The sequence below is a fragment of the Apium graveolens genome, chromosome 2, assembly GCF_009905375.1.
Source record: "Apium graveolens cultivar Ventura chromosome 2, ASM990537v1, whole genome shotgun sequence".
NCBI classification, from domain to species: Eukaryota; Viridiplantae; Streptophyta; class Magnoliopsida; order Apiales; family Apiaceae; genus Apium; species Apium graveolens.
The window spans coordinates 91,781,054-91,792,835 of record NC_133648.1 but is presented as its reverse complement, the minus strand read 5'-3'; the positions used below and the strand labels follow the sequence as shown (position 1 = coordinate 91,792,835).

The 11,782-nt window shown below is 36.3% G+C and overlaps 2 protein-coding genes across 6 annotated transcripts; one reads left to right on the top strand and one right to left on the bottom strand.

Moving 5' to 3' along the window:
- Positions 1-215: 215 nt before the first annotated feature.
- LOC141707651 (uncharacterized protein At1g03900) lies at positions 216-2,816 on the top strand. Its single transcript, XM_074510946.1, has 3 exons — positions 216-899; positions 1,798-2,085; positions 2,516-2,816. Exons 1-3 carry the CDS (start codon positions 414-416, stop codon positions 2,582-2,584), a joined length of 843 nt encoding a protein of 280 aa, XP_074367047.1. The 5' UTR covers positions 216-413; the 3' UTR covers positions 2,585-2,816.
- Positions 2,817-3,253: 437 nt separating this feature from the next.
- On the bottom strand, positions 3,254-11,319 carry LOC141707649 (protein CHROMATIN REMODELING 8). Of its 5 annotated transcripts, XM_074510942.1 has the most exons (9): positions 11,151-11,318; positions 11,028-11,067; positions 10,203-10,302; positions 9,073-9,606; positions 8,539-8,944; positions 7,075-7,912; positions 5,847-6,456; positions 5,097-5,564; positions 3,254-4,380 (listed from the first exon to the last, which is right to left on the bottom strand). In XM_074510942.1, the coding sequence occupies exons 3-9, from the start codon at positions 10,296-10,298 to the stop codon at positions 3,700-3,702; spliced, it is 3,633 nt and encodes a 1,210-aa protein (XP_074367043.1). In that variant the 5' UTR covers positions 10,299-10,302; positions 11,028-11,067; positions 11,151-11,318; the 3' UTR covers positions 3,254-3,699. The 5 variants fall into 5 exon arrangements, with proteins under 5 accessions (XP_074367043.1, XP_074367044.1, XP_074367042.1 ...); XM_074510943.1 differs by having other exon boundaries at positions 10,203-10,307; positions 11,028-11,319; XM_074510941.1 differs by having other exon boundaries at positions 11,028-11,318.
- Positions 11,320-11,782: the final 463 nt, after the last annotated feature.

Here is an 11,782-nt window from a genome sequence, read left to right as displayed (position 1 = left end):
CTCTAATCGCACAATATAGGTCTCCACGGTTTCCAAATATTTCCACTGAACCCAACTCATATATATATAAAATTAAATATAAATATTAAAGGAGACGGGATTTAAACTAGTAGTAATTCAATACTGAAGGAGCACTAGAAACTCTAATTTCCTACCCTCATTTTTCAAGCAGAGTGTAGAAATTGCTAGTCTATTGGACTTTGGTGTAATGAATGAAACTCTGAACCACTGCAGTAGATAATTGAGTAGACGGTAAAACAAATTGTCACCGACGGTCATTTCTGAGTAGTTGCACAGTTTTGACATCTAACGAAACACGCTTTGAAATCACGTCTCCTCCTCCTCCCCTACTCTCTCTCTCTCTCTCCATTCCAAAAATCAGTTGTTTCCTAATCTCTCTGGCCAAAGTTTCGATGTCGTTCGAAGAAGACGACGAGTCATTCGAGCACACACTCCTCGTAGTCCGCGAAGTCTCGGTGTTCAAAATCCCCCCTCGCTCCACCTCCGGCGGTTACAAATGCGGCGAGTGGCTCCAATCCGACAAGATCTGGTCGGGTCGTCTCCGGGTCGTCTCTTGCAAACACCGTTGCGAGATCCGTCTCGAGGATCCCAACTCCTCCGATCTTTTCGCCGCCTGTTTTATCGCTCCTGGTCAGCGTGAAAATGCCGTCGAATCAGTGCTTGATTCTTCCAGATACTTCGTATTGAAGATTGAGGATGGGACTGGGAAGCATGCGTTTATCGGGTTGGGGTTTGCGGAGCGAAATGAGGCGTTTGATTTTAATGTGGCCTTGTCGGATCACGATAAGTATGTTAAGAGAGAGGGGGAGAAGGAGGTAGGAGAGAGTAGTGACGATAATCATATCGATATTCATCCCGCGGTTAATCAGAGATTGAAGGTATAATTTTTCGGAATTTTGTCTTGTGATTATCGAGGTTTTAGTCAAATTTATAGATGCCTGAGTATTTTAACCTGAGTTTATTAGTAATTGATTATAATGTGTATTTCTGGATTACAGTGCCATGATTAGTAGGGCTACGCAAGTAGAATTAATTAAAAACATAACCAAGCTGGATCGTTTTAGTTTTCTTGTTGTTAGGAATAATTTATATATAGATATATTAGGATGCCACGTGTTAGTGAAGTTCCGTGTTTGTGTGATTTGTGTAATGTATGTGGTGTCTGTTATATTGAGAATGTTTGTTAGAATGGTAATGGTGTCGCAATATTGAGTAAATTATATGAGAGGTGCTTGTTGACGGAATAAAGAGGGATTTGAAGTGTATCTTTGTGGTAAGATTTGCACGATAGTGTATGTTCTGACAATTCGGGCAACAAAATGTTTATTAACTGTGACTAGATGAGGTAAGACCGGGAAGCTTTGGATTTTGTAACTTATGTCGTTATGGGTTTTTTTGTTATGTGTCTCTGCGTGTGATTGTATACGTGTCAATGAACAATTATCGGTTCTTAGTTTGCAACTTGCAGTTAAGTTTAGTTAATTCCAAATTGTTTACTATTTTGTATGCTAGAGTGAGATCAAGTGTGTTTGGCAGTGGGATTGAATAACTGTTTGTCCTATTTTATGTACTTATCTTTTAAGGGGGAAAACAACTCTAATACCATTTAATATTTTTTTTATTAAAATCGGACTCAAATTAGTTCCTTCCATTGATTTGTCATCGGCTAGAAGAGCGTGTACTTTTGTAACGGGAAAAAAACATTTAGTGCAATAAACGACATGTTTGGGCCTTTGTAATTTACTCGTTTTTAACTTGATATTGGTGGCATTGTAGGACGGTGAAACCATCAGGATAAATGTGAAGAACAAACCATCCAGTGGAACTGGCATGCTTTCAGCTGCAGGTTTGTCTGGTGGAGTTTCTGCATCTGGAAAACCAAAAATGCTTGCTCTTGTGCCTCCACCAAGTGGTGCAGTAAAACTTAGAACTCCATTACCACCCCCACCAAATGATCCTGCTGCTGTTCGTATGACTTCTTCAATTCACGATACTGCACTTAAAGGGCCCAAAGAAACGACTAGGCGTTCTGCTGATACTTTCACAGATCTATCTCAACTTGAGGTACCCTTGTTTATTTAATCTATCTCTAATATTCTTTTGCTGGTTTATTTTACTTGCCCTACAATACATAAGTTTAAGTCACTTCAATTTATCTGAAATTATGAATTTTAAATTTACATTACTATCGTAATCAATTTCTGTGACTGATTATATATGTAGCTGCTTTTTGGTTTTGCAACTGTTGCATCTTAGCTGTTGTATTCCTACATTTTAATCTTTGTTGGTTGTCTCAAACATAGTTGGCAGGAAGAATGCACTAAATTCTTCATATATGTTGTCTAGTTTCCTGATAATTAAATATTTAAATTAGTGTGCTGATCATTCGAGGACTTTGTCAGCTAATTTACAACTGTGGGTTCAGAAAGATATATAGAAATGTTTATATTGACCTTTCAGCTTCTATAAACTTGTAAATTTATGGCCTTTGTAGAGAAATCTTCCATCCACAACTGGATCTGGATCAACTAAAAGCAGTGGGGCTGGATGGGCAGCATTTTGATCCTGCAAGGCTGCTGGCTTTTGTTGATTACTTGAGAATTGAGATCTTTGTCTGATATCGTGTTTGGGAAGGTGGAAATTTAAAGCGGTAATTGGAGAGAGAGAAAACTTAGGCAATTACTCCATTTTTGGAAAATAATTGTAACTTGTGAACATGTTTATCACATCTTTTTCACATGCTTTTAAATTGTACAATATATACATGATAAAAAAGTTCTTCCTATTTTCTCGAATCTCTGTTATGGTGGATTCTTCTTATATCTTGTCAGTTAATTTACAAAGTTATAATTTAGTGCTGATTGTTGAGACTGTATTATGCTTTTGATATGAAGTCAGTGACATGGAACACCAGAAACAGTTCGGTTTTATATTTCTAACCTTGTGTTTCCCAGAAGTGGATGGGTTGTTCACGAGTTCAGGTGAAAAGAATGCTTGAAGCATGTTGTTCATGACATTAATACCTCTTACTGGTTAACAGATACCAAAAATTCTACTCAAGCATGTTCATGACATTAATACCTCTTACTGGTTTACAGATACCAAATATTCTACACGATTCTTAAGTTTAAGGTGCAAGAAAAAGTTATAGAGCATGTGAAACCATGCTGGGGATGAAAATTACATTGCGTGCATAATGGCAATCCGTGAACTCCATCTCTAAGACTCCATCTGAAGATATAAACCTTTATTAAAGCTTTCGACGGTAATTAAATAGCACCACTTCCGGTGGCAAGACAAGGAAGTAGCAACCTCTACACTAAAGTTTATGAAAAAGTGACATCACTTGCCTGTATAGTAGAGCTATTTTTAAACCCCAGTAAATAACTATGTTTAAGCTTGCGGAAGGAGAGTCGTGGACCTGCGTTTTACATAAGTTCTGAAGCATTCCTTCTTCCAGCCAGAAATTACAATAACCCGAATTATCCAAGAAATTTAGTAATTATAACCATAAGGCTACAACTAAATGAAGTTCAAAATTGATGCAGCCCTAACGCAAGAACAATATACACAAAAAATTTTGAAGCCCAGAAACTAAAGGCAGCTCCAAAGTCTACTCTTTGCAGTACTTGCTGTAATCAAGTTCATAAAATTTTCAGTATTTTTTTCAATTATCTATTATTCCTCCTTATACTCTGGCTTAAGAACCCAAGAAGATCCACTAGGATTTTTCTCCAAAGTGGCGATTTCCTTCAAAAGATTCTTGAATAAAGGAAGGTCTTTGGAGGGAATCCTGTCCTTGAAATGCTGTACTATACTCGCTGAAACGGTTCTCCCACCTCTTTGTTGTAAAAATGTGCAGATCTGACGTATTAACACTTCTGGCTGTACCCCAGACAAGTTTGATGACTTCACAGCACTATTATTTCCGAAGTTTGCTCTTCCAGTAGAGCTTGAGGCCTGGCCAAATTGCTGTTCAATCCCATCACCCGCTGCTCTTTCTTGGTTTCCTCTAATCCTCGCCAGCAACTCGGATGAAGTTAATGCTTTGCCATTAGCTGCTCCAGCGGAAAGACTCAACTTTCTCCCTTCACTGTTCAGCAATCCTTCAGAAGGCCGAGAACTACCAACTAACTGAGTATTAACAGTTGACCCAAACTTTTGACGAACAGATGATGGTGCCCCAGCAGCTCCTGATTTCCCAGTCCAGGTTGGGACAGCTATACTCTCCCGACTTCTAATTACCCGTGACTGGCGTAATGCTTCAGCTGCTCTCTGTGCAACTTGAGAAGCTTGTTCCTCTAGTTTCAGCTTCTCTCCATCGTTAGCATTCATGATTAGATCATGGTTCACCGCACTCTGAGATAAAAGGATAATCACCGTTAGTTGTAACCAAATATCAAACTAGATTAGCTCCCGGGCAGATGCCCGATTATATAATAATTATTTTATTAAAAATAATATCGAAACGTTAATTTATATTTTTTATAATTTCACACATGAATCTATATGCCTTAATAGACACATTTCTTATTTTATTTAAATATGTTGAGTAAAGATTTATAATGATATTAAAGAATAACTGAGACCACCATGTGAAATTAAAGAAATGTGAAAATGAAGAGAGAGATTTGTGGATGAAAGAAAAGATAATTAAGGAACATAGAGAATAAGTAGAGAAAGATTTTTTTTTTTTTACTAAAATAATAAGTGGAGATTGCCATCTAAGCAACTATTCTGAAGGAGAGATTGACATGTGTCAAATTTAATGAGAGAGTGAGACATGTCAAGTTTGTACTCTCTTTTTTATAATAGTGTAGATATGCTAGGGTAGCATTCAGTTCATCAGGCTTGAAATTAAATTATTGTACTGGAAGGACAAGGGAGAAGATCAATTTAGAAAATAACTACATGTTGAATAAAATCTTCTGCAACATACTGAATTACATACCGTACAGTACATGTTAGTTTGGTTTTTTACTTTCTTAAGTTCATGGAGAGATCAGGCATATAAAGGAACATGAATAAAAAATCTCTTCATGCCTGACAGTTTCATCGATGAATAAAAAACTTACATGAATCCCATGAGCATCAAAAAGAGACTGTAAGATATTTGATTCCTCGTCAGTTTCTTTGCCACTATTTTCAGCTTTCTCTTTGCCCTTATTGGATAATTTGATATTTGAGTCATTTCCAATCTCACTAGCATCATTACTTAGATTTGATGCAGTTGGTTTGTTCACATTAGCATTATCGTCGTTGTTTTTATGAGTCCCGACAACATTAACATCCTCAGCTAGCTGGCTAAATATGCTAGAGGTTTCAGTAAAGCCATGCTCTCCATCGTCAGTAAGTATAAAGAGATCCTTCATGTCACGGGATTTAAAGAATCTTTTCTGCTGCGGATTCTTCAATATTTTGTTAGTGAGAAAATGCTTGTAAATTTGCCGGTGATACACCTTCTCTTCAATTGTTCCACGAGTTATCAATCTAAAAACCGTGACATCTTTTGTCTGACCAATACGCCAAGCACGCTCCCTGGCCTGTCATTAGCAACAACACACGTGATATCAGATAAGATAATAAAACACTACAGGCTACAGCAGATTGCTAAATGCTAAACAGCTTCTACAAAAGGGACAATAATAATAATAACAATAATAATAGAAAACCTTAAGTAAGGAAACCAGATATTATCTACAAAAAAAAGTTAAGATTTTTTATGCTCCAAACATTGGTCACGATATCAATAAACAATCTAGCATAGAAACAAGGTAAAGTTTTCAGTAGATCTGTAATAAAATGTAATTATTCAAAGGCCCAACCTGCATATCGGTTGAAGGATTCCAATCAGGGTCAAATATTATCACCCTATTGGCACCTGTAAGATTTGTTCCCAGACCACCAACCTTAGTTGTTAAAATGAAGATGAAGACTTCATCTGAATTGTTAAATTCATCTATTAATGTCATTCTCTGTCTTACAGGAGTGATGCCATCCATTCTACGGTATGTATAGCAACAAGCAATTAAAAAACTCTCCAAAATGTCAAGCATTTGTTGAGTTTGAGCAAACAGAAGAACACGATGACCTTGCTGCTTCCATACTTTGAGAACTTCAGCAACAACTTTCATTTTTCCACTGCGCTCAGGATTTCCATAGTCAGGGTTCCCATAGGAATGTTCCCTTTCAAGCAGATCGGGATGGTTGCAGATCTTTCGCATCACATCAATTCCATAAAGAGAATTCCTGTTCCCATTAAAGATCTGCTCAACCTCAGCGCTAGCAAGAAATGCCCTATACACAGATCGCTGCTCTGAAGTGAGGCTACAGAAGAGTACATGTTCAGTTTTCTTTGTTAGTTGGGCATTGACATCAGCCTTCATACGCCGGAGGAGGTAAGGCACGATTAAATCACGCAAAACAACAGCACATCTGCAAATAACAACTTCAGTGATTGGATGCGATAAAAAATCAGATCATCCATGTGCACCAAAGATGTATACCAAAGATACTGTGTCACAGTGAAAAAACATCTAATCAACGTTAATTTCTGAATTAGACGAGGGCTTAATATTCAATTTTAAACCAATAATCCCTAATTTTAATTATTATTATAATTTATTAAGCCGTTTGTTAGTTTGTTCAACAATTAACAGAAGCAACTTGTCTGTGACTTTCCTCACACTTAGGCTTGTCACCAAAGACAATGCCTGGGCAGAATTGCATGTACAATGGTAACACTACTCATTATTATTTTATCTCAGTCTTTTCACCTGATTGGATAAACTGGGTCATCACCTTTAAGGTAATTTAATGGGGAGCACAATCGATGCATGTGGAGTCCTAGATAAATAATCCTGTCAAATGGTGTGCAAATAATAATAGAAAGTATTGAATAACACAGACCATTATTGTATTTAAATGAGCATATATTAGAAACCATTAAAGCTTTTCTCTTTTTTCAAAAACAGAAACCTAAAAGTACTGCTGATTATGATGTATCTAGGCCAGGCAATTTAGGATGGGTAGAAGTCTTTTGTCTCAACATACCTATAGGCAGTTGATACTTGCAAAGGTGAGGCATTAGCATAACCACCAACGGATATGGGAACCGCAAATTCAGCTTCAAATATAGGAAGCACACCCAATTTTCCAGGGAATACAAAATCAAACAGAGACCATAGTTCAGACAACTTATTCTGAATCGGTGCACCAGTCATTATTATACGATGAACGGTATGTAGCTGTTTGCAAACTAGAGTCACTTCGGCATTCGGATTTCGGATTCTATGGCCTTCATCAAGAACTGCATAACCCCAGCCAATATCAAGAAGTTTTTCCCCTAGCAACCGGAGCTGCTCGTAGGTGGTAATTAACAATCCAGAATCTGATTTCAAAACACGACTTATCAAAGTATCCCATTTTTTGTTGTTCCGCCTAGATGAATTTACCCTGACCTCAGACTCACTTTCATAATCACTCTCATCAGATTCGACTGGCTTCTTCCTGGTAGAAGAGTCATGAGCGGAATCATGTAATATTTCCACATGAAATGCTGGGTACCATTTTTGTGCTTCCCGCTTCCATTGACGCAATAGAGTGACAGGACAAACAATGATGCTTGGTTTGTACAAATTACTTGAATGCAATGCTCCAAGAAAAGCTAGGACTTGAATGGTTTTACCAAGCCCCATCTCGTCTCCAATAATTCCACCTACTTTCTGGCAATGAAGTTCCCAAAGCCATTGAACCCCCACCTTTTGGTAGTCAAAAAGTTTGGTGAAAATGGTCTCTGGAATATTTAGCCCACCTTCAAGTGTCACAAATGACGGTTCATCGTCTACAGACTCTTGGTTATCTTCTTCATTACTAGAGGTTCTTAAATCTTCTGCAAGATTATCAACTTATAATCAGGACCATCTATACTTCTATCTAGCTATTCATGCAAGGAAGAGAAGAATGCAAGTTTTCCTTTATTGAAGAAGTTGTGAAAAAGGAAAAGCATTAGTTGTTATATAACACAATACTTACAACACACACATTTACACACACAATTTTCTATTCCAAAATGAAATTTGATAACACTGCTTCTCGCTTTTTCCCATCTTTGAACTGCAGTGGTTTCTCAAACTGTACAGAAAACTTGACCTCCAGATGTCAGCTTTCTGTCACCGGTTTAGAAGTAACTATTTGATTTTACATTTGAGTATCCATCATCAGGACGGGGAGAAAAGCTCTTGCACTTCAATAATGCAATTCTGGTATTGCTATAAATGGCCCTTCGGTTTTCTTTTATCAGAAATGTAAAATAACGTAGAGAATTTAAATGTCAGTGGCAGATCATTTAGCTAGGAATGTTCATTAAAAAGTAGACCGTGTTTTTTCAAGTAAAGTTACTAATTTTCCTATGCCTCATTCAGATTAAAATCAAGTGTAAAATTGTTGATGGGACTCAAAAGTGAATAGCAACATTAAACTGTAAGAGACCATACACATTTAACAGACAGAACATACCAATTTCTTCTAGATTTGAAACTTCTCGAGAAGTTCCCTTTTTCCATTTCTTTCCGGGTGAAGGCCTTTTCTTTTTCCTTCTCAAGTCTTTGTCAATTTCGGGCGCATTTCTAAGAGACTGAGGTATTCTTGGCGGTGCTCTAAGCCTTTGAAAAGGACGAGTTGCGGCGTCCAGTTTAGGTAGATATTCCGGATCTAAAAGCTTGGTTGTTGGGCGAGCTTCTGCGGCCTGTGATATTGATCTAGCAGCTCTAGCTATGCTAGAGGAAGCAAAATCATCTGTATTGTCTACGTCCCCAGGCAAGTATTTCTTACTAGATGGCCCTGTTTCTTGTATACGACGCTCAAAACCCTTAAGCTTATGAAAGGGGGTTAAAATTCCTTTTCGAACTAATTCATCCCTTTCCTACACCATCAAAAATGAATAGTTAACATTTACAGTCCCAACACAGTACAAATAGAAGAAGTACCTCTTCAATTCTATTAGAGTCTTACTAAATGAACTCAAGAGAGTAGATCACACCATCAACTTACAGTTTCAACAAAGCCTACAGATGCTGCATTTAAAACTGAATCAAAGTCATCGTCATCGCCAAATGTAACTGCCTTCCTTCGCTTCTTTTGGTTCCCACTTAATTTTGGATCTTCTTTTCGCTTACGCTTTGGCTCTTCCTGAACAACATCTTGTAACAGCTTCTCATAATTATTACCGTCAGCCGATTTGCCCTTACATTTGATGAGTTCGTCCTCAAGTTGAATCTGTGTCTTCTTCAGGCTTCTTAATCTATCAGAAGCCAGAGCTTGCTGAATTGGATCACTGGACCAAGGATTAGAAGAACTTTGTTCCTTTCCAGTGACTTCATCAGAAGCATGATCATCACTCTTTACAAAGTCTATTTGTTCAACAGTTGACGCGACAGCATCTATTTCAATATTTACAGCCCTCAACTTGTTATAGAGTTCCACATGTCTCAAAGATGATATTGTATCAGTGTTTTCTGTTGTATCAATAGCTTTGTGATCCACAGTTCCCCCGGATTCACTGTTTCCCCCCGCATTGCTTCTTGCCTGTTGTTAGATATATTTAATATTATTTAGTGCAAAATATATTATATAGGGTCCAAATCACATCTGCAAAGAAAATAACTGAAGTGCTAAAGTTGAAACACTTAAAGTAATATAAGCCGTCACTTGTAAGCTATCAAGCAACAGCAAAATTTCAAAATGCCGTGCTTCCTCAGATCCTCGAATAATTTTCATCTTCATGTAAATTTTCAAATAAATCAACTACAGCATCTAATCCATACATTAAGAGACAAGTAGACAACCCTAGCAACTAAAGATAACAAGGAAGAAAATAAGATGTTAACTTGTAAGTTGTAACTACTTCCACAACAAATTCGTCAAAAATATTACAAATTTTAACTTTTGTTCCAACAAACATTTGTAAAAACAAGATAACTGATAACTTGTTGCCAAAAATTTATAAAACCCAGAACCAATTCTGCACTAGGAATGCCACCCTACAAATTACCAAGATCATTTGATCATGTTAAATGTAGTAGCATTTAAACCACCAAAGTAACAGAAGTAAGATTCCACAAAAATTAACACAATCATTTCAGAAGACAGAGATATATATTTTATGCACTGCGGTTTAGCACCTGTTGTAGTACATCACGCTCGATATCTTCGGGGTTCGCAGATGTGACACCCAAACTACTCAAGAACGCATTATGTTCTTCTTCTTCTTGTTTCATTTATCTGCACTAACAAATCAATAACGTCATGATACAAAAAACAACAGAGCAACTAGACGGCAACATAATATTTCAACAATTTGTCTCAGATAAAGCACAATAGCAAGGTCTAAACATCAAACTCAACCAATTAAAAACCATCTTCGGTACAACTATAACCAATAAAGTTGTCTAATCCTTGACTAACAAACCATGAGAAAGGTAGGTCAAGACATGCAAATATCTGTCAAAGGAAGGGAGTATCACCTCAGAAATAAATTCGCATATAACAACAAACAAAGACCGCCGAAATCTACAATAAATATTGATTAGCAAGATTAACTTTGTATGTTAATAAGCCAACTTGCATAGCTACTACAATGTAGATTATATGAAAACCCTAAAAATCATACAAGTGCTAAAACCCCTAGAGACAATCCAAAGCTAAACACACATATTACTGTTGAGCTGTAAGTTACACAAACAAATCATTTCCGACATGACCAGATTAATACACAAGCCATCAAACCCTCAACAATAGATAGCTTAAAAAAACGAAACTACACTTACACTACAAATCACAATTTAGAAACACACAAAAAACAGATAAAAAAACTTAATTACAAGTATGTAATAAACTAAAAAGTAACTCTAGAACATATAATCATCAATTAAACATACGATTCTTAACATTTGTCATGAATATAAATAAATTCAATCACATGACGAAATTGAAGTTGAGAATCTAACCAAAATCTGGTGATTCAAACTCGCTGACTCGGACTTAAATCTACAAAAGTGAAAATAAAAATAAAGATAAATTAGGGGGGGGGGATAATCAGATAAAAAAAAAAAGAGATGATGATTATAAACCCTAATATTGAGATTGTGGGATTAAACGGCAATGATGATGTTTCGTGTTTACAGTTGGTGTCTAATTCGAATTTGCTTCTGTGTCTGTTTTAAGTTGGGTTTGGATGGTATCTAATGTTAACAGCGGGTATATAAGCCTCTTAACCTACGCACCACATCGGTTTTGTGATGTGAAATTACATTTTTGGTCATGGGAATGTAAGTGGCGGTGTGTTTATTCTGGGGTGGTGGTTCGTTTGGTTTTAGACTTCTAGGCGTCTGTTTCCCCCAACTACTTTCGCGCCCTTTTCTTATGGGTTAATTACCTCTTTTCTTTTTTGACAGGGGTAATTATCTTTTTAACTTACAACTTTTTTTGTTTGATTTTAGATTTTTATTTTTCTTCTGTCAAAAATGTATTATCTTTTATTTTTTTGTGAATTATTATTATTATTATTATTATTTGAGTCATACAATATTTATAAGCAGCTTAAAAATTTAAGGAAATTTATCAAAAATATATTCTTTTGTAATTTTTTTTACGATTTTTCAAATTCCTGAAAAATTTACAAAAATAATATTTTATCCTCAAAATATTTATAAACATAAGATGTTGTATTGATTTTGAATTATATACTTTTTTATATTACATT